We start from the raw sequence: 26,556 nt of genomic DNA on the forward strand, positions 1-26,556 counted from the left end.
TGATGTCTTGCCAGAGCATGTTCTGATGTTGCATGCTGAACCTTCTGAGACAAAGCTTCTGAGCGCTGATTTGTGCATACTCTTTATATATATTTCCTGAAAGGGAAATTGCAATGTATTAGAGTACCACATTATCTCACACAAAATTCATATCCTTGTTATCATCAAAACTAGGAATATTGATCAGAACAAATCTTGTTATAACAAGGTTGATATATTCCTTGATTGACTCTTTGAGGAATCTCGTTTAAGTCAATTGGATCTGATGGTGAAGTCGCCAACATAGAATCATCTGATCTTGGAGGAGGAGTTTTGATTACTTCCGTTGCGACAACAATGGTGGTTGCGACCTTATCAGATCTAGTAGTCTTGTAATCGACCATAGTAAGAGTTGTTGAATTTCAGATTTCAGGTGAGGAGATCAATAAATCGATGATCAAATATGTGAGATTTGAGTCTTCGATGTAATAACAAATGTTTCTTGCTAATGTTCATAGGAATCGTCGACGACATCACTTCAACGTCCAAGTCAGTGAGAGAATTAGAAATAGTGAATAGTAAAGATGAATTTGAATAAACTGTAAAATGGAGCATTCTTCTCTTTATATAACAAAGTAGGTTATAAGCGTTTCATGTGAAATGCAGTGTATAATGCTTGAGACTGTGTGGTTAATATGGATGGTGTGTGATGAACTAGGGGATGAGATCGTATATACTTGAGAGTACGAATGTCCTCATTTCTATTGTGTAATTATCAATAACGCTCAATATTGGGTATCCCTGATTGGGCCTTATGGGTGGTCCAGACCAAAAATCACGAGGTCTCTTGGGCCAACGTCTAGGTTTAAGCCTGACTTTTCTCTAATCTTCCATTATGTGTTGTGGGGCATCCGAAAATCCAAAAACGAGTTCATTTTTTTTGGGTTTATACATACCAAAAATGAAGGATAAGATAAAGTGATTCATCGATCTTGAAATGTTTGCTTGCTAAAATCTCTCGTGTTTCTCGCACCTTCTCAAAGTGGAAGCTAAATTTCCATTTTGTAAATGTATCAATAGTTGATCTTTGAGGGATTGATGTTCCATTTTTGTGCTTGTGTCCAAAGCCTTTTGGTATTTTTTTTCTTTTTGTCTCTAGTTTTTTGTTTGGTATTTTTTTTCTTTCTGTCTTTAGTTTTTTGTTGCTAGGGTTTAATTTTTAGTATGGATCGTCTCCTGTTTTTCTGTCTTCAGCTTCAGTGCTGCTCCAAATCTAACGATGGATATGCAATGAAGGAATAATCATCTGGCTGGTAAATAAATATAGAACATAATCTAAAGGATAAAAGTGAAGCTAAATACAAGCAGCATAGAATAAGACGCAGACGATCCAGATCCTTTAATTTTGTCCTTCTTTTGCTGGAGGTTGATATCTTTGGCTTTTTATTTGTAATTGTTTTGCTGTTTTTATAGTCACTAAAACACTTTTAATTTACTCGCAATTAAAAAAGTTTAAAAAAAAAGTTGGGTGTTAATAAAGTAATTTCCTTGAAATTCTATTTGGGTCAAAACTAGAGCTGTCAAAATGGAATAGCCATATGGGCCGGCCGGTCAGGCCCAAAAAATGAAAGGGCTTGGGCTTTAAAATTAGAGTCCATATTTTTCAGGGCCTTTTTAGCCCAGCCCTGAAAAACCCGCTACCCATACGGGCTGTGGGTAGCCCATTAGGCCCACATTGCTATAAATTTTAAAAAAATTATATTAATTCTTATATTATGTTACTCCAAAATAACACATTAATTTCTCTCACTTCACTAAATTTTATCTATATCCTATTCAATTTTTCTCTTTTAAATATTATACATTAATATAATCAACAATCTTTCCTTGTATTCTATTACTTTCTCTTATGTTAAATATTTTGAGTATTATTTTATACAATTTAGACATGTATATAAAAACACATTATAATATTTATAAAAGATAATATAATACTTAAAAATGTATTATATTTAAAATAATAAAATTTTTTATTTTACTTATAGTCAAGAGATTTTTTTATTTTAATTTTTTTATTAAAAGAAGCCCGTTTAGGGCCGGGCTCAGGTAGTAATTTCGAGACCCATATTATAATAGGTTTTTTTGACCCACTCCTATAAAGCCCAGACCCATAAGGGCCGGCCCTAAATGGGCCGGGTAGTCCATTTTGATAGCTCTAATCAAGATTAGTGCAATTTTTCCAACCAAACAATTAAACAAACCCGAATCAAACTTCTGAGGAAAAAAAACCTTGGCAGCACCGAAACAAATTTCTGTTCCTTCTTTCTTCTCTCTATTCGAACAAGACTCAGAACAATAACCACAAAGAGAAGCCATGAAAAGAAGAATCAAAGAACTTCTACGCCTCTCATTTTCATCTCCACACTCTAAAATTCACCACCAACCACTCTCAAGATCATTACAACCCACTTCTTCTTCTCAATGTTCAACATCTTTCTCAACCTTTTCAAAATCCCAAAGGGATTCACTGATTTTCCAACAGTTCAAAGAAAGGAAACTCAAAGGGTCATCAAAAGACTCAATTTTTAATCCAAGAGTTTCAAATTCCGTTCCAGAAAGTTTTGATACTAACGTCGAGAAAACAGTCCAAAAGGGTTTGAAAAATGAGAGTGAAAATGAAGATTCTATGGTGGTTGCTAACTTTAAGGAGTTAGGTTTGAGTGAAGTTCTTGTTGAGGTTATGGAAGAGATTGGTGATTTTTTACCAACTGAGATACAGTGTGTTGTTATTCCAACTATTTTGGAGGGGAAGAGTTTGTTGTTGAGTTCACCTTCTCAGCCTGATAGGACATTGGCCTACTTGTTGCCCCTTATTCAGGTTCATTCTATTACCTTCCTAGGGTTTTGATCCTTTGTATTTTTTTTGTTATTAATTTGAAATATGCAACCGCAAGTCTAAACTATGACATACATTGGTTGCATTTGTCATTGATGACCATGGTTTTAAATTGTGGCCGCAGTTGCGGTTATGGGTGTTGTGATTGTGGTTATGAAGACCATGGTATTAAATTGCGGTCGCCGGTGCAGTTGTGGATGTCACGGTTGTGGTTGGTGCGATGAACATTATTGTTAAAGATTTTTTTTACAACAGAAGTAAATTGAGTTTTTCGATTATGAAATTTTGAATTTTGATGAAAATGCTTAGAGAAACATGGCGAACTTGTCCGATACGGTTTCTGATGCGTTTGCTGAGACTACCACATCAACAACATTGCGTCCGCAAATGCGGTTGCGGGCTGCAATTTAAAACCATGGTGATAACTGCAACTGTTGCCATGACCGCTATTTAAGATTGTGTTGTAGTTTTCACTTTAATTAAGGATGATGTTAAATTAAAATGGTTCATGATTTGATTGAATTGAATAAATCCGTTTAACTTTATAGCTGCTAAGACGAGATAGTGAGTTGCATGGTTCGAATTCAAAGCATCCTCGAGCTGTTGTGCTTTGTGCTTCTGAAGAGAAAGTTGAACAGGTCACTACTCTATTATCTCCTTGTCTGATTAGGTCTGTAGTGTAGAGTGCGCATCTTGAGTCTTTGAATTGGTTTTGCCATTGCAGTGCTTTAATGCAGCAAGATATATCATCCATAATGCAGAATTGAAGTCTGCGAAGAATCGTGCTTCATCGGATAACAAAAAGTCAAATTCCTCAATTGGCTTAATGATTGGAACTCCTTGTGAGATTCTGCAATACATTGATGAAGGGATTGTTGTTCTTGCAGAATTAAAATACTTGGTTAGTGTTAATAATGACTAGTATTTTGTATCGGTTCTTGCAAGCTCCAAACATTGATCGCCATAGTATTATTCATTTTCATAAAGTAGGTATTGGATGAAGCCGATTCTATGCTTGGTAACCACCTTGGTCCTGAAATCCATAAAATTATCCGACCATTACAAAATCATGACTCAAAATCCGATGTCAAAAGATTGCAGACAATTTTGGCAATTTCAACTATAGCTGAGGTATGATGAGTTAATAACCATGTTTTTGACTTTTTGTATTTGAACTTTTGCATGAAAGTACGATGAGACAACTTTTAATGCAGTCACGTATTCGGGACATCAGTGACCATTTGATCAAAACCAAATGGTGCAGATTCAAGTTTTCTTTTTTGAAGTAAAGCAATTTAAAACCTGCACTTTTAGGACTGTGCGATCTTGATCCAACAGTCACGGATGTCTGGAATGCGTGAGTGTGGAGTATCTTAAGTGCATGCAATGCGGAATCCTCATACATGTATGTTTCTGAATTAATCCTTTTCTTATGGCAGGTTTTGGGCGAAAAGTCGCCCATTGTAGAACGTCTTGAGCGCGATCATGCTGGAAATGTTTCTGCATTGTCGATAGAAATGGAGGAAGCAGAAGTTTTTCATTTGACAAAGTCTCTGGACGCTCTTAGGAAAAAATTGGAGGAGGCCATGAATTCCCTTTAGAAATGACAGCAACATTTTGGTATGCAATTTCTACGGCATATTATTACAAAAGAGGATTTATGATCTTTGTGACAACAACATAGGGGAAGTTCAATAGTCATTCCCATTTTTAAGTTGTTGTGTATATGTGCATATTTACAGACAAGAATTCAGTTCATGTAAGAGATGGAATCTCTAATTAATTTAATGACGTTTTTAGTGACGTTTTTTTCCTTCTATTTTTCACATGTGAGGATTCATCCCTTCACACATTGAATGCTGATACGACTTTTGAGTGCTTTGGTCGCATTAATTTTGGTTAGTTGTGATAGTTGCATTGAAACAATGTCTTAAGCTTGTTATATTGAAAAAGGATGATGTTTGGCTCTTCTTTGTTTTCGATTTTAACTTTAAAACTAACACGAGGGTTCTTTTTCTGCAAAATTTCTCCACCCTTTAAGTCTCTTTCAGAGTGATTCTTTCCTTCCATAAAGAGTATGAGCTATTGTTGAAAATCCTATCATATGATCATGATTATCTCTTAGACGTTTGAAGTGATTTTGATGATGAGGAGTCTGGTTAATGGTTATTGTCATTTTGATGGGGTGGACTATTCAATCCCTATGTTTCCCCTTTCTTGCCATGTGATCTTTTTATTCCAGGTTATCATACAGAGGACTACCATGGTTGTGTGGAAATCATTATTGATCCCTTACTTATTGATAAGATGCATAAGGGTTTGGTAGGGTTGTGAACAATTCTACGAAGATGGAGTAATGGGCGATATTCACAAAGAAAAATAGGTTTAAACTCTCTTCCTTTGTTGTGGACAAGGACTCTATGGGGGAGAAGAAGAGTTGTCGTGTAACCGACGAGTGTCGGTTACCCCTTAACATTGAAAACTACCCTTGGGTGTTTGAGGAAGTGCTACAAGTCCATTTTAGACATTGTGCATCATAATTTTTTGAAGGTGACCAAGCACACTACTTGAGGAATAATGGGAAGTGTTCTTAGGGACGACCCAACCTGTTCATTCAAAGGCTTAAATCAAATTTTAAAATATATTTAAAAAAAATAATTTTGTAGTTTCTAAGAGTTGAACTCAAAATCAAAAGAAAAAGAGGCCTACATTTTATCAACTCAACTATGATATTATATATAACTAATGTGTCATTAAATATTTTTATAACTAAATAAAAAAATTATGAGAACTTTTTTAAGCCCAAAATTTTAAGGCTTAAAGCCCTAGCCTAGGTTGCTTGGCCTTTGGGCTGGCCCAAAATGTTCTTCCTTGAGTGTAATGCCCAGACTTGCAATCAAGGTGGTGGAATTATATTTATGATAGATAATTTCTTAATACACTCTTATAGGGGTGAAATAAACCTCTGAAATTTTTCAAAATGTCATTTGAAAATGCATCTTCGAACGCACTCAATATTTTATTTTTAGGTTGTTTTCGAATATGCATATCCGAAATAACCTAATATTTTATTTTCAGGGGGTTTTGAGATATGAATATCAGAATTAATGGAATGTTAAGAATCAATTAGAATCAAGGTGTATTAATTGTATTACCTTATTATATTCAATTTATATGAATATAAATATACACTAACGTGTCTCATTAAACACATATTATAATACATAAAATATTCGTTCGGATATGCATATCCGAAAATCCCCTGAATATGAAATATTGGGTTCGTTCGACTATGCATATCCGAAGTCCCCTGAATATGAAATATTAGGTTCGTTGGATATGTATATCAGAATGTTGGGGGTATTTTTGAATTTTCGTCAAGGACCTCTAAAAAGGTATAAAGGTGTATTAAGAAATTCTTTTTATAATATATGATGTAGTTCTTTTTAAGATGAATTTTGTTTAAATAACATATCAAAGTGTCTGGAACTTAAATTTCGGAATAACACATTTATAAATATTTAAAAAGTACAAGAAAAAGGGTTTGTCTAAAACTTCAATTGTTAGTTGGTTTAGTGGTGATTGACGCTGGATTTGCTAGGGAGAACCACAGTTCGATCTCCCGCAATTGCTATCGGGAGAGGGCTGAAACCACTTGATGCCAAAACTAACCTCCGAACCGAATTAGTCGGTTCAATGGCCCGAATATTGATGGGAAACAGTGAGTTGATTAAATTATAGACAAATATGGGGTGTGGAGATCTGCTTCAGCTTGCTTTAGGGAATCCTACAGATTTTGATTCCTTGTTGACCATAGTTTATGATTCTTTGAGGTTTGTAGTTTTACTCTTTATAGGAAGTTGGATTTCTCTAATGCTACAGGTTTTATTCTGGTTTCGATTCAGAATCGTATTAGGAATTGTCACATTTCTTTTGATCTTCGACCAAACAAGCGGATTTAGAATCATTATGTTTCGGGTGATCTCTCTCTTAAAGAGGCTTGTGAGTTTAAGCGTATTTTGGGCATTCACTTGGATTGGTGGAGTTGGATTTCGGTGAAATTTATTCTATTGTCTAACTCCTTTATGGTTTGGAGGATGCTTTTGAATAACCTAGTCATTGACGATCAACTTAAGAGGATAAATATTTCTTTTCCCTCAATATGTAGCTTGTGTTGTGCTGAAGAAGAGAGTTCTTCTCATTTATTTTTTGCTTGTCCCTTTGCCGCTCATCTTTGGAATTGACTTCTTTCTTCCTTGCACATCAATTCTAGGATTCTTTGTTGGGAAGATATCCAATGCATTTGCAAGAGGCCCTGATCGAATCAGTGCAAATTGATTTTCAATGTTGCGGCTAATCAAATTTTTGATTCGGTCTCGTTAGCTCGTAATTGTAGAAGATTCAAGGATAAAAGAACCACCCCTTCCTCAGTTATTTTTGAAATTATCTCGGTTTGTTGTCTGACGGGTAATCAATTCTGTAGAAAAAATTATCACTATAATTAAGAAGAGTTTCAATTTTGTGTAAGGTTCGTGTTAACTATTTCATGTTGCTGTTGTACTTTTTATATTTTTGCTGCGGGTTTCGGTGGAAAAATCTGAATCCTACGAGTGTGGGCCTGAATGTTATTTTGCCCCGAATAGCCTTTGGGTTTGAGTTCGGGTGGTGATTTTGGATGCAGATTTGGGTAGTGTGAAACCCACATCCGACCCGTTGCCATCCCTAATTGAGTTCGCTCATGAGAAGGGTTGAAGGAATATTTGGTTAGAAACTGATTATGTAGTTGTGGTTCGTGCTTTTTCTCCTCCTTTCAAAGTGTCTTGGCAAATTCGTACTAGAGGGATTAATTATGTCAACATTATGAATAATACGTCCTATATTACAACTCATATTTTCAGAAAAGAAAACGGACTCTCTGGCTAATATAGAACTAATAGTTCTTGATTCCACTGACTTTAATACGATTCATAATTTTTTGAGAATTGATTTTGTAAAAATCAAGTTAGGTTTGGATTTTATTCTCTCTAGTTGGGTTGTGTAATCCCCCACTCTTATTTTAACATTTTATTTAGATGTTATATAATCTTATTAAAAAAAAATTATGTTTTAGTTTGTTTATTTTGGATATGTGTGAACCTTTGTTTTCACTCTTGTGTTTGAGTGAATTATCATTCTTTTAATATATATTTATTTGGTATTTTAAAATTAATATAGGAACACCGATAATAGATACTCTTACTAACTTAAAAAGATTTTATCTCTCCCATACATTCTCCCATACATAAGAGATGTAGAGCTGTTAAAATGGGCTAGTCCATATGGGTCGGCCCGCCAGACCCGGAAAATTATAGGGTTTGGGCCTTAAAATTAGAGCCCATATTTTTCAGGGCCTTTTTAGCCCAACCCTGAAAAGCCCGCTACCCATTAGGACTAGCCCATATGGGCCGTGGGTAGCCCATCAGGACCGCATATTTATAAATTTTAAAAAAAATATATTAATATTTATATTATCTTACTCCAAAATAGCATATTGACTTTTTTCACTTCACTAAATTTTATCTCTATTTTATTCAATCTTTCTCTTTTAAATATTATACACTAATTTAATCAACATTTTTTCATCATATTATATTTATTTTCATTTATAATAAATATTCAAGTATTATTTTATACAATTTAGACATATATTATATTTAGAAACACATTATAGTATTTATAAGAGATAATATAGTACTTAAAAATGTATTATATTTAAAATAACATAATTTTTTAATTTTATTTATGATAAATGTTATAGAGTTTTTATTTTAATTTTTTTAAATAAAAAAACTCATTTAGGGCCGGGTAGGCCGAAACCCATGTAGGGTCGGGCTCGGGTAGTAAATCCCGAGCCCATATTATACAGGGCCTTCTTGGCCCAGCCCTAAAAAGTCCATGACCCGTTAGAGCCGGCCCTTTTAGGGCCGAGTAGTCCATATTGACAGCTCTACATAAGAGTATACAAAATTGGTTTTGGTTTTATTCAGTGAAAAAAAAATTAAAATAACAAGGTTTAATAAAAAAGTTACAGAAAAAACCAAGTTTTCGGGGTATTTACCAAAATGTCTAGGTTTGGGACAGACTAGAAGAGAATGCGCCAAATGAAATGGCGCATGCATGGTCTACACGCCAAACCATTTGGCGCAAATGTATTAAAATTAGGGCAAAAATTTTGTTGCCATTTGAAATGGCGCATAAGGCCAAGCCATGACACATAGGCGCCAAACCATTTGGCTCCTATGTGTGTGCCTTTTTTTTTTTTTCAAAATTAACCCGTTTCGGGTATTTTCGCGCACCGTTTTTTATTCCGGTCTTTTATTTTCGTAAAAACGTCTGATAAATCGAGTTCGTAAAATTATCACTAACCCTAACTAACGTTTGCGTTATCGATATCGGTTTTTCACTAAAGCACAATTTATTGATGAGAGACCGATGAACGGTTACAAGAGTTGGTAAGGGAAACTGATACATTGTCGTAAAAAAAATACAGATTATATTCAACTTGCGACGAGGTCGCGCCACGATTAGGGCATCTTTTTTTATTGTGCCCCACCTGACGACAAATGCTGCATTTTCGTTCCATTTTGTCGTGGACGTCCATTTCGGTTCTAATCCGTGTACTATTGGGCCGACCCTTTTTCTTTCGCCGCATTGCATCGTTATGCCAAACTACCTCTCCATCATACTCAGGCCAGTAATCCTCCTTGGCTACCACTGGAAACGCTGCACTGTAAACTCTGAGTAATGTCTGGGTCTTGTAAATCGGAGACAGTAGTGATTTAGCGTCGCGGTGCGCATACGCACATGCAGCTATGACGTGCGAGCAAGGCATACAAAAAGCTTGAAGCCTTCCACGGTCGCACCAATCTTCGTCCAGAAGAACCCTATATTGTTGTCTTGGCAATCCCTCATTGTGGTCAATTGTCTCCCGCATACTGAACGTGCGATTGAATCGGTCGAAAGAAGTTACTTGATGAGTGTTCGCTTTTGCCGATTGCTGTTGCATAAATTTCATGCAACTATCACTTAATAGTTGACCAGATTGCCTCACATCACCCCATTTTCTGCCTCTCGTTGAGAAGAGTGAAGCCATCCTAAAGTATGTAGCCTCCACTAGTGTTGTGATTGGAAGGTTACGAATGCCTTTGAAAACGCCATTCATGGATTCCACGAGATTTGTCGTCATATGGCCCCATTGCACGCCCTTGTTGTAAGCCCTTGTCCATTTCTCCCTACAAAGGTTATCTACCCAACTACCTGCCTCTGGATTTGTCATTACAATCTCACTCCGATAATGCTGGAATGTGGGTTGGGTCAATGCATAACCAGCATTGACCAAGGCCTTTCTTAGATGTCTGTCCTTGATCTCCTGCATGAAGTTCTGGGCGATGTGGCGAATACAATAGACGTGTTTTGAAGGGGGGTCATGCCATCCGTTTGCTGGATTATTATAAGCACTCTCTATGGAAGCGTGCCTATCAGAGTTTAAACATATGTCAGGCTGAGGAGCAACATGTTCTCGGAGGTTCCTTAGAAAGAAACTTCAAGCCGCCGCAGTTTCACCTTCGATGATTGCAAACGCCACTGGAAATATGTTGCTGTTCCTGTCTTGTGCAACCGCCATGAGCATGGTTCCTTTGTATTTTCCGTATAACCATGTCCCATCAATTTGAAGTATGGGTTTACAATGTGCAAATCCCCGTACGCAAGGTTTGAACGCCCAAAAAAGCCGATGGAATATTCCATTTCCTTGGACAGGGTTTCCATCCGGGGCATGCGCGGGCAGTGTCTCTAGAATAGTAACAGTGCCAGGTGCGTAACTGTGTAGCGCATTGAGGTATCGGGGAAGAATTTTGTATGACTTCTCCCAGTTGCCGTAGACTGTCTCTATTGCCTTTGTTTTTGCAACCCACGCCTTTCTGTAAGATGGAGTGTAGTTGAAGGTTGTAACGATATGCAAGATAATATTTTTGACCTTCAGAGACGGATCAGTGCTTATTAGAGGCAAGATCTCCTGACATATGAGATCGGCACTGAGTTTCGTATGATCCTGGGAAATGTTAGGGTTTACACACGTGTGTTGCTGCGTAATCGACCATATTTTCCATGCATTACTTCTCTTCCTATAAGAAGCCAACAGTCTGAAGCCACACTCTAGATTCTTACAAGTGATTACATACCGTTCCAGGTTTGAACGATCTACTTCAAAATCAACGCTGTGCGCCATGTGCCATTTTTTTATTGTTCTAAGACAAGTCTCCTTAGAGGGAAACTTGTCTCCTTCATTTAATTCATCATAAGTTTGGATGTACGGTGTGAAGAAGATGTCGGATGATGGTTCGTCACCTTCTAGGTTCAGGTTACTCATATGTGTTGGAGGTGCGTACACATGAGCTGGAGGCACCAACGTTTGTTGCTCGTCGTCGGATTCCTCGTTGACCATGTCGTCAAATTCAGTTTCCAGATCTTCTTCTTCCTCGTCTATGACATCAACTTCTTCTTGCTCGTTGACTAGTGGGTCTATAACTTGTGACTGGACAATCTGAGTTTCTTGTGTCCCAACCTGTAGAGTAACGTACAACTCGATGGAATCCAAGCCAGAGTATTCGTGGGTTGTAAACATATCTTACAGGTCTTCGTTAGTGGCAATCTCCATCTCATAAAACTTGACGGTGTTGTCGTCATTGAAAGAGGGACATTGGTAAAAAAACGTTTGCAATAGGACCCATTGCAATCTTAGCGTATAGTCGCTGAATGAAGTACGAAAAGTTTGCTCTTTTGCTTAGCAAAAATGGAACAACCTGAGTGTTTCTCATCACAAAACCGGCTATTACATGAGAGTAAGTCTCACCGTTTAGATGGGCATGCACAAGTGTGGACCTCCGTTTTTTTGGGCCATACCTCTGAGCGGGAGAGATACGTGAACTGACTCTTTTTTATCGCTTATGCTTTCGCATTTTTGAAAATTCACAGAGTCGCCACCGACCTTTTATTTTATCCAATTAAGGAAAGGTTTATAAAAGAAACAGAAAAAAGACCTTTAAGAAATTCTGGGTAAGGGGGTAGGTTATACAAAGGGAAGGTGTTAGCACCCTTTGTATCCATGGTTATCCATGGGCTCTTAAGTTTGCTTAGCTCACTTGTTTTTCGATTACTTTTCAATTGCTTTAGAATGCTCATATGTGGTTTCAAATACCTTTGTAAATTGAATTTGTAATGATCCTTGTGCGGATGTATACAAAATGTTTGTTTATCTTTCGAAAGATGTTTTGAAAAGAACGTTAACTTTGTAATGATCCGTGTTTGGATGTATACAAAATATTGTCTTTTTGGAAAGTTTTGAAAAACAACAGTGTATGAGAATTTTGTTTGTTTTGATTTGAGCAAGCAAACTAGGAGGTCTACCCTGAGTTGTAAGGTCTTTATCCTATTTCCTTTAAAAATCTATCCTTTCACCGGATACAAACAAAAGGTTCGATTTTGTACTCGAAACAGTAGAATTTTTACTTTGATTTTGAAAAGAATGAGAAGGGATTACCTTAAGAGGTGCAAGTGTGATTGTGTTTGTATTCAAATATTTTATCTTTGAAGTTAGTGATCTAACGGTTCAATTTTATCTTTGACATGCACGCAGTTTATATTTGCTGGAAATTAAAATGCGGAAATGTAAAGTGGGGAAAGTAAATCTACGCTATTACATCGATTGTGCAGGAAATGTAAATTAGCCTATTTACATGAATTTGACATCCTATACATTTATCTAGGAATTTAAATTGCAAGAAAAATAAAAGGCATGTTTTTGGATTTTTTTTTATGATTGATTTTAATTATAATTAATGCATGATTAATTAAATTAAAATGAAGAAAAAAGATGAAAATAGATTTAAACCTATAAATTAAGTTTAAAATATGTACAAAATATTTGTCAAGTAATTTTAAAACAAAACTAATTTTTTTGGAATTTTTTGAAATTGATTTGAAATTGATTAAGTTAATTAACACATAATTATGCAAATAATTATACAAATAATTAAAACTTAAAGAGAAAATTATTCAAAATATGTGCAAAATTAGTCTATAATATATAGACAATATTTAATATAAAGAACAATTTTTTTATGATTTTTTTGATTGGTTAGAATAATTAAAAAGCAAATATATAAATATATACCAATTAATTATGCAAAATATTTAAATTATGAAGAAAAATAAAATATTTTTATATCAGAAAATAATATATTATTTTAGAAACTTAAAAATATTTTTTGTGTATTTTTTGGATTTTTAAAACTATTTTTAATTAATTTTGCAAAGAAATTAAAATAAAATAGAAAATAAAAGGAAACTAATCAGATGTGGAAATTCATGAGGGAACATGGTAAGGATGAGCGTTTTGGAACGTTGGATGAGCTGGCAGGTGGATCAGAAGGTGATTAGAGTGAGGGACCATAGCACGTGGAACACCTGCAAAACACTGAATCCAAGGTCAGTTTAAAAGATCACGCGCGCGCCCTCCAGCCAATCAGAGAACGCCACGCATCATCTTCTTCCTCAGGATGGGTCTTTTACACCTCTCAATTGCAGGTGGTGTAAAAACTCCAACCTTTTACACCTGTTGAAAATAACGAATGCAAGCAAACGTTAATATAAATTTGGCGCAATGCCATGGTTCAATTCGTCTTGCTCACGCGAGTTTAATGGTACTACTTAGAGTTCATAATTTTGCATGGATCGTAAAACCCTAAATTCAAAGGTAAGAACCCTAAAATGGTGGTTCTTCGTATGAGTGTCCAAACTTCAATTAAGTTTCCAGAAATGATCTACATATCAAACTAAACTCAAATATATGTCTACAACTTGTTAAACATGCATGAATGACCAGATACGAGTTGATTTAGATTTGAATAAATTGTGACCTGTGTAGCTCGATTTAGTGAGTTTCAAGGCTTGCAATTGATTGGGATATGTTTAATGATACTTGAGGATTGTATTTGAGTGTTTAATTTGAACTGAAACAAGCTAGAAATTAAAATTCGAATTTTGAATTTCTTTGAAAAGTTTCAAGTGATTACAAGTGTGTTACAAGCAAGGCTTTGTTTCTGAACTTGTCTCTCCTCATTACTGAAGTATGCTAGCCTATATATAAGCATTGAAGTGCTTAAAATCTAAGCTAGAAAGCAATAAGTGCTTTGTTGAATTTTTGACTTTTTCCACATGTGTAGCTTGGCATTTAAGCCACTATGGCTGGATTTTCTTCTCTCCATCTGCTGTACTTTGGCTTGGGACAGAGTTGAATGATTCTCTTGATGAGTCATGCTTGGAATTCAAGCTACATATTATCCTTCCATTTTCCTTTTTAAATTTAATCTTATATGTGATAAAATTAAATCAAAAATGGATAAAAATGATGTGGGCTTTGTCTTAGTCGTGGGAGGCCCATTATATTATGGAAATGATGTTTGAACCATGAAAACTTGGCCCCATTTGGAAAAAATACATTTTTGAGCAATGTTGATTTCATGCATTTTCCCAAAATTTAGCCAACTTCAACAAGGTGTAAATCCCTCAATTTTTGTCATATGAAGGAGATCTTGCACTTTTTGGAAACCTCAAAGAGTCCTCTAACCAATTTCTTTGGTCTCATGTCAAAATGATTTTTGATGCTCCTTGTGTGTCCTTTTGAAAAAAGTGTCTTTTTGTTGACTTTGAAAATGACCTGTAATGTCTTTGGTCATATTTTTCAAATGGTGAATGCAATGACCATGGGATCAATTGCATTTGAAAGATAATTGAATTTACTTCAAAATGAGCTTTGGTTTGAATTTTTTGGATGAAGGATGAGAGAGTTATGACCAGCCAAAGTTGAGTTGACTTTTCAGGCAAAAACCCTAATTTTGAATCTTAGGGTTTTGTTGATTTTTGATCTTTCCTTGATGAATTATGATCATCCAATGATCAAATGATGAATCCTTTGACAAAATATGGACTTTGACAAAAAAATTCATTTTTGACTGTCTGTTGACTTTTTGGTTAAACGGGTCGTCTGTTGACTGTTTGAGCTGCTGACGGTGCGTCTGAGTGAATTGAAGTTTGAAAATTTGTATGATGGTACTTTGAGATATATGGATGTGCATGAAATCCATTTGAGGTCTCAAAAGCTTGTTTCTCCTGTAAAAACAAGAAAACCCTAGTCAGGGACTGTCTGTGTAGGAGACAGTTAAGCGTACCTGATTTTTGTGCAGTGTTGAGTCTCTGCTAATCGCGTGATATTCAGAAGACTTCTAGAACAAAAATCTTGGAATTTTGAATTGTAAAAGATTGATTTGATTGATGGTACAAAACACTGAGAATTGTACTGCCCGCAGTTTGGCTGTCAACTGACTGTTCAGATATTGACGTAGCAGTTAGAGTGAAAAATCAACAGTCAAAGTTAATTTTCTTTTTTTTGTTGTTTTTGTTTTTGTTTTATGTGAAAAATGAAATTTTATTTACATGACTTGTTAAAAAAAACACAGACATAATAAATAACTAATATTTACTGTATGCGGGCAAAATTACCGATAATAACCCTGAAAATCATTTAATGCACAGAAAAATGAATGTTTGACTGGCAGAAAACACACAAAATATTATCTGAGTAATTAAGCAACATTATGACAAATAGTACAACATTTAATACTGACAGTACAAATATTACATACTATATTGAACAGTACGAATAAACGGTACATTTAAGAAATAAGAAATACGGCAAATTTTAAGAATGACGATTGATAACCCATGCTACAAATAGTAACATGTAGATGATTGGGAGCATAAGCATCCCAGGTCCACAGTGTTCCGGGCTATGTAGACAGAAGAAAGACATGATCACCGTATCAATGGTGATGACCATAAGAAAACACGTTTCCCACTGCTTCGCCATTTTGTCGGGGAAGAAGAAAGGATGGATTATGAAGTAGAAATTTGAGAGATGAATTAGAATTTGATGTGAGATTTTTATGAAAGAATGAGAGGTATTTAAAGAGTGGAAAGAAGGATAGGGACGTTGGGGAATGATGTGATTCCGTACAAAAGGAAAATTTGAGTGGAAATAAGATTTGAAAGAAAATGTATGATAGTGTTGGGAAAAAGAGAGATGTAGAGAATAAAGTTAGGATTTGATTTTTGAAAAAGAGATTTGAAAAGATTTTTGAAAATAATGGAATATAGTACCAAAATTAGTGGGAAACAAAAGATAATAATAATCTACTTGTTACCAGTACAGTCTGAGTTTCCTGATTCTGCGCCTGCAAAAAGATTTAACTCTGTACCAATTGTGTCAGTACCATTTATCTGTAAATAAATAAATAGCATGTGTGAAGTAATAAACAGTATTTGGCGTTTGCGTAAGAATAAATTCAACTGAAAACCAAATTACTGTATAAGAAAAATTCTAAAAACTAAGTATTTCATATGTCAGGATATTTGTTGAAATAAATCCATGATTATATGAGACTCTTAATTTTCAGATTGGAGTTTTCTTGAAAAAAGATGCGGGCAAATTTTGGGGTATAACAGTTGCCCCTATTCAATCTTCTTAAACCTGAAGAGATTGTCTGGAATCTGAAGGTAGAAGATGATTGAATATTTAGATGCCCTGAAAATTTGCACTTACCTTGATCAGAAGAGATGTTGGAAGTTGCATTTGAATGTCGTCTGCGAAATGTTGTTGGCAGATTGAAACATTACCTGAGATGGGCTTTCAGATGCCACCTGGGAAATGTGTTGAGGGTTTGTTCATCAGAATGAATCCATTGATTATATCTTGATGAAGGATTTGAAAGTATTTGTGTTGACTGTTTTGGAACCGTCCAAGGTTACCGCTTTAAGTCTTGGAGGATGATTGTTACGGAATTTGTCCAAAGTTTTTTCCGCTTTAGATTTTGAAAGTTGATCATTGTGGAACCGTCTGAGGTATCAGCTTTAGATCTTTGATGTTAGATCATTCTTGAACCGTCTGAGGTATCAGCTTTAGATCTTTGATGTTAGATCATTCTTGAACCGTCTGAGGTATCGACTTTAGATCTTCAATGTTAGATCGTTCTGGAACCGTCTGAGGTATCAACTTTAGATCTGCAATGTTAGATCGTTCTGAAACCGTCTGAGGTATCAACTTAGATTTGTGATGTTAGATCGTTCTGGAACCGTCTGAGGTATCGACTTTAGATCTTCGATGTTAGATCGTTCTGGAACCGTCTGAGGTATCGACTTAGATCTGCGATGTTAGATCATTCTTGAACCGTCTGAGGTATCGACTTTAGATCTTCAATGTTAGATCGTTATGGAACCGTCTGAGGTATCAACTTTAGATCTGCAATGTTAGATCGTTCTGGAACCGTCTGAGGTATCAACTTTAGATCTGCAATGTTAGATCGTTCTGGAACCGTCTGAGGTATCAACTTTAGATCTGCGATGTTAGATCGTTCTGGAACCGTCTGAGGTATCAACTTTAGATCTGCGATGTTAGATCGTTCTTGAACCGTCTGAGGTATCGACTTAGATCTGCGATGCTTGTTTTTGAGTTGATAAGTGATCAGAATGAATCTTCGGCTTGATTATATCTGAGAGAACCATTCATGGAATTCAGGTGAACACTGCATGTGATTGAGAACATCTTTGTTGAAGATATCCGTCTGCCTGAAAAATCAAGTTAGTGATATGCAATGTTTATGATGCATGTAATGTAAGATATTCCCAGAGAAATATGCATGTGATGTTGTGTATGAATATGCGTATGATGTATGAATATGATGTATGATGTATGAATATGATGCGTGTCAAGCTTCTAGTTGGAAAAATAAATTCCCACTAGTCATCTGGACATGAATGTATTGTGATTGTTGATGATCTTTTGTCTTGTTTGAGTACCCTCGACTGGGGAAATTCTTTGAGAACCATGGTACTCTGTTGAAGGATCTTTGACTACCGCTTGGGAATGAAAGGTAGTTGGAAGTTTTGATGCCCTTTCAAATGGGAATGAGGAAGATGCATAATCCTCCGATGCACTATCTGACTAAGTCCGGGTGCGGGGATCACACCTTCTGAAGATAGTAATCTGGAACAACCCTGCTGGGGGATAAGACTTCTTTTGGAGAGAAAATCTTATTGAGGAATTGGCTGAGAAATGTGTTTCTCTTGGGGATTTTTCTTCTGATGATGTCCAGATGGTTGGGACATTACCTGAATGCTATTCCTGTTTTTCCTGGTAAACATCAATCATATTCAAATGCACATGTTCATTCAAAATTATCATTGGGACGTTTACGTATTCAAAACAGAAAAAGTGAAAATGTTGATTTTTGAGTCTAAGCTGCATTGATTTTTGAAAAAGAGCCATGATAGGCTGATTAGCACAGGGAGACAACAATCCTAGAAGTAGGAAATTGTCAGAAAGTTTTGGAAAATATTTATAAAGATAAATAGCTATGTGAAAACAATCTAGTCAAGTTTCAATTCTGCTATTGCCAATCTGTCTTCGAGCATCTCATCCCTCACTTGTTGGAAGAAAGTGATTGGACTGATCGGTGTTTTTGAGGTGTTGAATCTTGATGGTGAGTAGGCAGCTGAACGGAACATAGTTGTATGCTTCATTCCCTAACTTTTGCCTAGGCTGCCCTTTCAGGTTTTCAGCCTACCGGGATAGTATTTGTTTAGTCTCTAATTTTTGCCTGGACCGCCCTTTCGGGTTTTCAATCCACCGAGACGCTCATTTTTTTTGCCTAAGTTGCCCTTTCAGGTTTTCAACTTAGCGAGCTGCTTTTTTTCTTTTTAAGCGAAGTATTTTTTGACTATGTCAGCATTCACCGGGTGTGGGAAATCCTCGCCATCCATGGTGGTAAGCAACATGGCGCCGCCGGAGAATATTTTCTTGATTATGAATGGTCCCTCGTAGGTGGGAGTCCATTTGCCTCTGGGATCACCTTGTGGTAAGATGATGCGTTTGACAACCAAGCCACCAGTTTGCGGGCAAAATTACCGATAATAACCCTGAAAATCATTTAATGCACAGAAAAATGAATGTTTGACTGGCAGAAAACACACAAAATATTATCTGAGTAATTAAGCAACATTATGACAAATAGTACAACTTTTAATACTGACAGTACAAATATTACATACTATATTGAACAGTACGAATAAACGGTACATTTAAGAAATAAGAAATACGGCAAATTTTAAGAATGACGATTGATAACCCATGCTACAAATAGTAACATGTAGATGATTGGGAGCATAAGCATCCCAGGTCCACAGTGTTCCGGGCTATGTAGACAGAAGAAAGACATGATCACCGTAGCAATGGTGATGACCATAAGAAAACACGTTTCCCACTGCTTCGCCATTTTGTCGGGGAAGAAGAAAGGATGGATTATGAAGTAGAAATTTGAGAGATGAATTAGAATTTGATGTGAGATTTTTATGAAAGAATGAGAGGTATTTAAAGAGTGGAAAGAAGGATAGGGACGTTGGGGAATGATGTGATTCCGTACAAAAGGAAAATTTGAGTGGAAATAAGATTTGAAAGAAAGTGTATGATAGTGTTGGGAAAAAGAGAGATGTAGAGAATAAAGTTAGGATTTGATTTTTGAAAAAGAGATTTGAAAAGATTTTTGAAAATAATGGAATATAGTACCAAAATTAGTGGGAAACAAAAGATAATAATAATCTACTTGTTACCAGTACAGTCTGAGTTTCCTGATTATGCGCCTGCAAAAAGATTTAACTCTGTACCAATTGTGTCAGTACCATTTATCTGTAAATAAATAAATAGCATGTGTGAAGTAATAAACAGTATTTGGCGTTTGCGTAAAAATAAATTCAACTGCAAACCAAATTATTGTATAAGAAAAATTCTAAAAACTAAGTATTTCATATGTCAGGATATTTGTTGAAATAAATCCATGATTATATGAGACTCTTAATTTTCAGATTGGAGTTTTCTTGAAAAAAGATGCGGGCAAATTTTGGGGTATAACAACAAGGTACTGGGTAGATGAAGTCATTTTGACGGGGAAGTGTGTGGGTGTTTTAAGATGAAGTCAGATTAGGCAAAATTGCTAGTGTGAGTTGTAATCTTACGAAAACATTGGGTGTCTTATATATGGTGGTTCTTACAGCTTTGCATTGTATCAACACACGGACACGCTGATCAAGGTCTGCCACAAGATTCCGAATTGATTATAAAAGACAGACACACTGATCTAGGTCTGCCACAAGGTTCCGAATTGATTATAAAAGACAGACACACATATCTAAGTCTGCCACAAGGTTCCGAATTGATTATAAAAGACATACACACTGATCTAGGTCTGCCACAAGATTCCAAATTGATTATAAAAGACAGACACACTGATCTAGGTCTGTATATATATATATATATATATATATATATATATATATATATATATATATATATATATATATATATATATATATATATATAAACATATTTTGATAATTATATATATATATATATATATATTAATTAATAATTATATATATTTGAATTAATAATTATATTTTACTGCATATATAAATTCAATTATGTATATAATTAATAATTATGTATATATATTATTAATTATATATATTATCTGTTATACATATAATTAATAATTATGTAGATATATTTTAATTAATAAATATATATATTTTTTAATTAATAATTATATGTATTTTAATTAATGCACATATTCGTTACGGTAATTGATGTTCAGACGACAACAACTAACACAACAACACATTTAATTTAATTCAATGATTCGGCGTTGACAACACAAAAGACAGACACACTGATCTAGGTCTGCCACAAGATTCCGAATTGATTATAAAAGACAGACACGTTGATCTAGGTCTGCCACAAGATTCCGAATTGATTATAAAAGACAGACACAGTGATCTAGGTCTGCCACAAGATTCCAAATTGATTATAAAAGACAGACACACTGATCTAGGTCTGTATATATATATATATATATATATATATATATATATATATATATATATAGGGGTGGCAAAGCGGGCAGCCCGCCCCGTTTAGGCCCGCCCCATTTAAGACCGTCTAAAAGCAGGGTGGGGCGGGGCGGGCCTTCTTAGGTGTCCGAGCTCAAAAGTCATGCCCGCCCCGTTAACTAAAGAGTTGGCGGGCCGGCCCCCCAATTTTTATTTATTTATTTATTTTACAATTTGATTTACCACATAATGTACAAAACGATTAATTATAACAAAAAAGGTCGATAAAATATTTTTTTTGAAAACTAACAATAGAACTTCAATATATCTTAAGTCCAAACAATTCAAAAATTAAAACAAATAAAGATCAGTTATAACAAAACAAAAATAACGAAATAAACTCAACCACAATAAAAAAGCGTATCAAAATAAATAAATAATACATATCACTTTAATCCTATTTAAAAACTAACTACTAAAAAACCCAATTAAGAATTTATATAAAATAGATTAGACAATGATAACAATTACACCGCATAATACATCACGGTGTATAAAATATTAGTGCATAAAATATCAACACCTAACTTTCTCATTAATTACTTCATATAAACTTTTATATTAAGCGATTCCTTAATAGTTAAATCCAAAATTTGTCACACTTATAGACTCATTAAATCCCTCTTTTTCTTAAAATCAACATCTATTTCTAAAGAAAACATGTGAGCTAATGTATTAACAACTTAATAATTATGCATGTTATACAACTGTTCTTTTATTTCAAGCTTTTCCAATCAACACATGTATTAGAAAGTTATAGAAAGAACTTTACAATTATAATTCAATTTGTATGTATAATAATTTAAAATACAATTCAATCAATATAATTCTAAGAGAAGAGTGTTGTTTTTATGGTTAAAGTTATTTTAATTTTAAATAATAAATATTTTTTTTAACAAAAAGCCCGCAGGCAAAACCCGCCCCGCCCCGTCTCGGCCCGGTTTTTTAAGTGGGTTAGGCGGGGCGGGCCAACTTAAGGTACCGAGCCGAAAACCTCAGCCCAACCCGCCCAAAATGGCAGGTCAAACGGGCCGACCCGGCGGGCCTGGCCCGTTTTGCCACCCCTATATATATATATAATTATTAAAATATGTTTATATATATATATATATATATATATATATATATATATATATATTCATAATTATATTTTACTGTATATATAAATTCAATTATGTATATAATTAATAATTAAGTATATATATTATTAATTATATATATTATCTGTTATATATATAATTACTAATTATGTATATATATTTTAATTAATAAATATATATATTTTAATTAATAATTATATGTATTTTAATTAATGCACATACCCGTTACGGTAATTGATGTTCAGACGACAACAACCACATTTAATTTAATTCAATGATCCGGCGTTGACAACACAAAACAACCGGTAAATCACGATATTACATTGCAAAAAAAGAAAATAACACAGAACAACTGGTAGTACACGCTCACTCATTGCAACAAATAAAACAACACTTAATCTAAACTACTCAAGTATCACTGCAAGAACGAGGGGATTTTCAACGCCTCGGTTAACTTCTCCACTGTGTGTCCAAAACATTAGATCCACGTCCACATCGTCTTTCACACGATCCCAATAATACATGTACGTACCTTCAGGGTTATTATCCGTCAACGTAATGTATGGACATCAGTAGTCTATCTGTTTAACTTTCCTGGTTGGACCATCTAGCTGACGAAACCCAGTGTTGATGGCTCTAACAATTCTTTGGAAATTCCAATGGGGGTTAAGGCAAACCCGCATGTGACTACCTTCCTCAAAGAAGACCACAACCCAAACTGAGTTCATTTTTTGGTGTTTGCAGTAAGAATGAAATAAGAGTTAGTACTTCAACTCCACACACACACCTCTATTTATAGCGAGTGAAATACGGAAGGAAAAAATTTTGTTAATTATTAATAACTTAAATAATAATTGGAAACCTTGTAACAATAAAAAATCATTTCATTGAAATATGCTAAGAGCATTTAATTGAACGGTACAGAAGTTTCTGAAATGATAAAGAAACTGCGGTGTCTAGGATATTACAACGGTTAAAACAATGTCTTCTCTGTCCTCCATCATTCGAGTGCACTGGATGTCGTCTTCCATAGTCTCCCACCAACACTGTCTTTCTAGAAAAACACTACCCCTTGTTCTAAGTCTCTTGATAGATCTGATTTGTTCACCTAGACTGTACTCCCCGTCCAAAAACCTAAGGATGGTTCTCTTAAGCTGGTCCATGGAATGGATATTCCAAAACATTACCTACATGGGAGGTTTGACGGCAGAGAAAATAACGTATCCGTTCCTTCGACGAAAGTCTGGTTGATAGTCCAAACGCCTCACAGGTGGTGGAGGCTCAGAAGTCCGATGCGTGCTATCTGGCCTTATTCGAGATCTCATTTTTTTGTGTGTGTACTAATGCACACAAGAAACCCTAATTTATAGAGGGACGGATGCCTTGCCTTAGGTCTGTATCACAATTAGGGTTCCATCTAGGGTTTCATCTAGAAGACAAAAACGTAAACCCTAATTTTGAAAAAAAAATGTTTCTACTAATGCGCCAGATGAAATGGCGCATTAGTGCTTTGGTCTAAGAGGAAGGCGCCAAATGATTTGGCGCATAAGAAGGAATTTAAAAAAAAAAAGCCAAATCATTTGGCGCATATGTATTATATGTGGACCCCTCCTGGCCCCACATGGTCCCCACCTGCATGCGTCCGAAACGAGTTACTGTAACCTAGCATGCGTCTGAAACATTTTCTGAACCGATTCCTGATAAGATTCCTGGCACGATTCCTCCTACTACTGCATGCATGCTACCCGAGCTGTCACCTAGTTCTGAGCTGCATGCATGTCACCATGTCTTGTCACCGAAAGTTAGCCTACATGCATGCCAACAATTTCTGCAGAAGCAACACCTAGCAACTATGGATGTGTTGGCATGTCCAGCATGCAGCTTGTTACCGTTTTTGCCTCATGAGTATATAAACCACTTAGAACTCTGCAGAATTCGCACCACTTTCACCCATCTACTCTCACAACAATCCTATTGCAATCAACTTCCAAATTTTCATCCTTCAACCATGTCTCTCCTAACAATGGGTGATACACACAGAGGAACCCCTAAGAACATCGCTACCTTTGTAAGTATTTTAGTATTACGTTAATAACATGCAACTGTCCGTGATTAACTAACTGATTTTTTTTGGCATACATACTATTTTCAGAATGCTCAACGTTTTCGCACTCGTAGTCACTCGACCATCGCTCCGGACGACCGCATTAGACCATACTTAGACGTTGCTGGTTTCGAACTGATTAGCAGAATCGCCGAGTCTTCTATAGACCATAAATTTGTTCTTGCGTTGCTAGAACGCTGGAGGCCGGAGACACACACCTTCCATCTTCCAACAGGGGAGTGCACCATCACCCTGGAGGATGTTCATATGTTACTAGGCCTTCCAGTTGACGGTAAGGCAATTAATGGTTGTGTAATGCAGGCGAATTCCTTATGCTTTCAGGCAATTGGCATAAACTTGATAGAGGGAGCAGTTGGTGCTAGGGGGCAAGATGTTAACCTTAAGAGGTTAAGGCTGTATTATGATCAGTTTCACTTGGATGATGCGTCTCCCTTAGAGACCATACTTCAAAAAACTAGGTGCTACCTACTCTTGCTAATTGGAAACGTTTTGTTCCCAGATAGCACTGGTAACACTGTTAACTTTATGTATCTTCGTCTACTAATGGATTTTACTAGGGTTGGTCTATATAGCTGGGGGTCTGCAGTGCTGGCTACGGTGTACCAATCCCTGTGCAAGAACTCAAGAGCTGATTCTTGCACATTCTATGGATGCGCCCTGTTGGTTGTTAAGTGCCAAATTGTAGTTATTTTGTGTATGTAAATTGTGGCACTTATCAATGCTTTTTGTTAATACCGTTTGAATAATTCTCCGTTTTATGTGTAAATACGTATACTTTGTGAATAGATGTATTTTCATACACTTTTATACCGTTTGATAGTTTTGTTGTATTTTTGTAGGTATTCTTGCGTTTTCGGAGCCTTGAGGAATAAAGTGTCGAAGACACGGCTGCGAGAGCCTTTAGGAAATAATTCTGTTGTTCTGGTGCAGGGCGCTTCGCGCGCTGTAAGGCGCGTCGCGCCCTCTTTGAGTTTGAAGAGCTTAAACTGGCAGAAGTTTGGGCGCGTCGCGCTGGATTAGGGCGCGTCGCGCTCTAGGGCGGTTTGGTAAATTTATACAGGGCGCGTCGCACCGAAATAGGGCGCGTCGCGCCCACTGCGAAACTCAGTTTTGTATAAATAGTTAATAACAGATTTTTTAGGTTTTTTATCACCTCTTCTTGACAAGTTGAGCTCTGATCCTTTTTTGGTAGTTTAGAGGCTTAGGAAACACCGTTGGGTGCGACGTCAAGTGGATTGATCATGGATCTGACTCGATTTCATTGTACCGGTGAGATCTTTCCGGTTCATCTTCTCTCTTCCCTTTGTTTCATTCCAATGGTGGGTGTTGTATGTATATTTCTACTCTTATTTTATGTACATTTGTGGATCTTGGGATCGTTTATATATTCGCTTTACAAATCATCATTGTTGTTGTTCTTGATCTTTTTGCTTAAATGCTCTGGATTTGTGTTGTTGCAGACATGGACACCATAGATCTTGATTAGGAATGATAACTGTTAGTTTCTGGGTTGCAGACATGGATTTAGGACTAACAATCTTAGTGGGTATCGAGTATAATGCCTCTGTGTTGTTTGTGTCGGTGGAGAAATCGCTGATGTGAATAGTACGGTTGAGCCTTCGTCGGTGTTGCAGACATGGACACCGATGTGGCATCTCGAGTGATGCCCGGTGATGTTGATGCGTATTGTGAGTGTAGAGCGATAGATCTTCAGATTTAAGTATTCGACGGGTAGAACGAAATGCAATTCCATAACTATTTCTCTTAGACTATTGAGATTGTTTATCTGCTTTTATTTACTTTTCCCGCATTTACTTTCCGCACCCAAATCATGAAACTTAGAACGCGAGATAGTCGAACGACAGTTCTTCTCACCAATCTCTGTGGACACGATAAATCCCGGATGAATACTTCCAAATCTTTTGTTGCTTGCCGCTTTACCGCTTCAACAAAATGGCGCCGTTGCCGGGGATTGGTTGAGATTAATCGCATTGCGATGGTTTTATGTTTTAAGTTTCGTATATATGTCCATAGCGTATATTTTGTGTATAGACTCATACTTGTATTTTCTTGTATAGTTATACTTGTTTCGTTTTGTTTGGTAAACTGACTAAACAAGTTGAACTCGGATTAGCTCTTAAATTACATATCTTCACTTTTCAACTTGTTTAGTCAATTTCACCATTCATTTGTAATTTGGTGTTTTTACACATACTTGTATATACTTTTGCTTTTAATTTGTTTGTTAAGTGTTTGGGCAGGACGTTTTCTTTAGGTTGCGTTTGAGGCGAAAGCATTGGCGTACCGCGAGGAAGTTTCTTACCATTCGCGAAACAATAAAGGCGTCGAGCTAACGACGTTAA

The 26,556-nt window shown here is 35.8% G+C and overlaps 1 protein-coding gene across 1 annotated transcript; it reads left to right on the top strand.

The window, feature by feature from the left end:
* The first annotated feature begins 2,245 nt into the window (after positions 1 to 2,245).
* Positions 2,246 to 4,842, top strand: LOC131647520 (DEAD-box ATP-dependent RNA helicase 39-like). Its single transcript, XM_058917413.1, has 5 exons — positions 2,246 to 2,857; positions 3,424 to 3,513; positions 3,600 to 3,776; positions 3,866 to 4,006; positions 4,315 to 4,842. The coding sequence occupies exons 1-5, from the start codon at positions 2,354 to 2,356 to the stop codon at positions 4,474 to 4,476; spliced, it is 1,074 nt and encodes a 357-aa protein (XP_058773396.1). The 5' UTR covers positions 2,246 to 2,353; the 3' UTR covers positions 4,477 to 4,842.
* The last annotated feature ends 21,714 nt before the right edge of the window (positions 4,843 to 26,556 follow it).

Source organism: Vicia villosa, linkage group LG2 (assembly GCF_029867415.1).
Source record: "Vicia villosa cultivar HV-30 ecotype Madison, WI linkage group LG2, Vvil1.0, whole genome shotgun sequence".
Classification (NCBI taxonomy): domain Eukaryota; kingdom Viridiplantae; phylum Streptophyta; class Magnoliopsida; order Fabales; family Fabaceae; genus Vicia; species Vicia villosa.

Bases quoted from the DNA above. Each gene is read 5' to 3' on its own strand.
- LOC131647520 (XM_058917413.1), top strand. From the start codon at position 2,354: ATGAAAAGAAGAATCAAAGAACTTCTACGCCTCTCATTTTCATCTCCA. The intron at 3,514-3,599 runs GTCACTACTCTA...TTGCCATTGCAG, and splicing joins CTGAAGAGAAAGTTGAACAG to TGCTTTAATGCAGCAAGATA. The intron at 3,777-3,865 runs GTTAGTGTTAAT...TTCATAAAGTAG, and splicing joins TTGCAGAATTAAAATACTTG to GTATTGGATGAAGCCGATTC.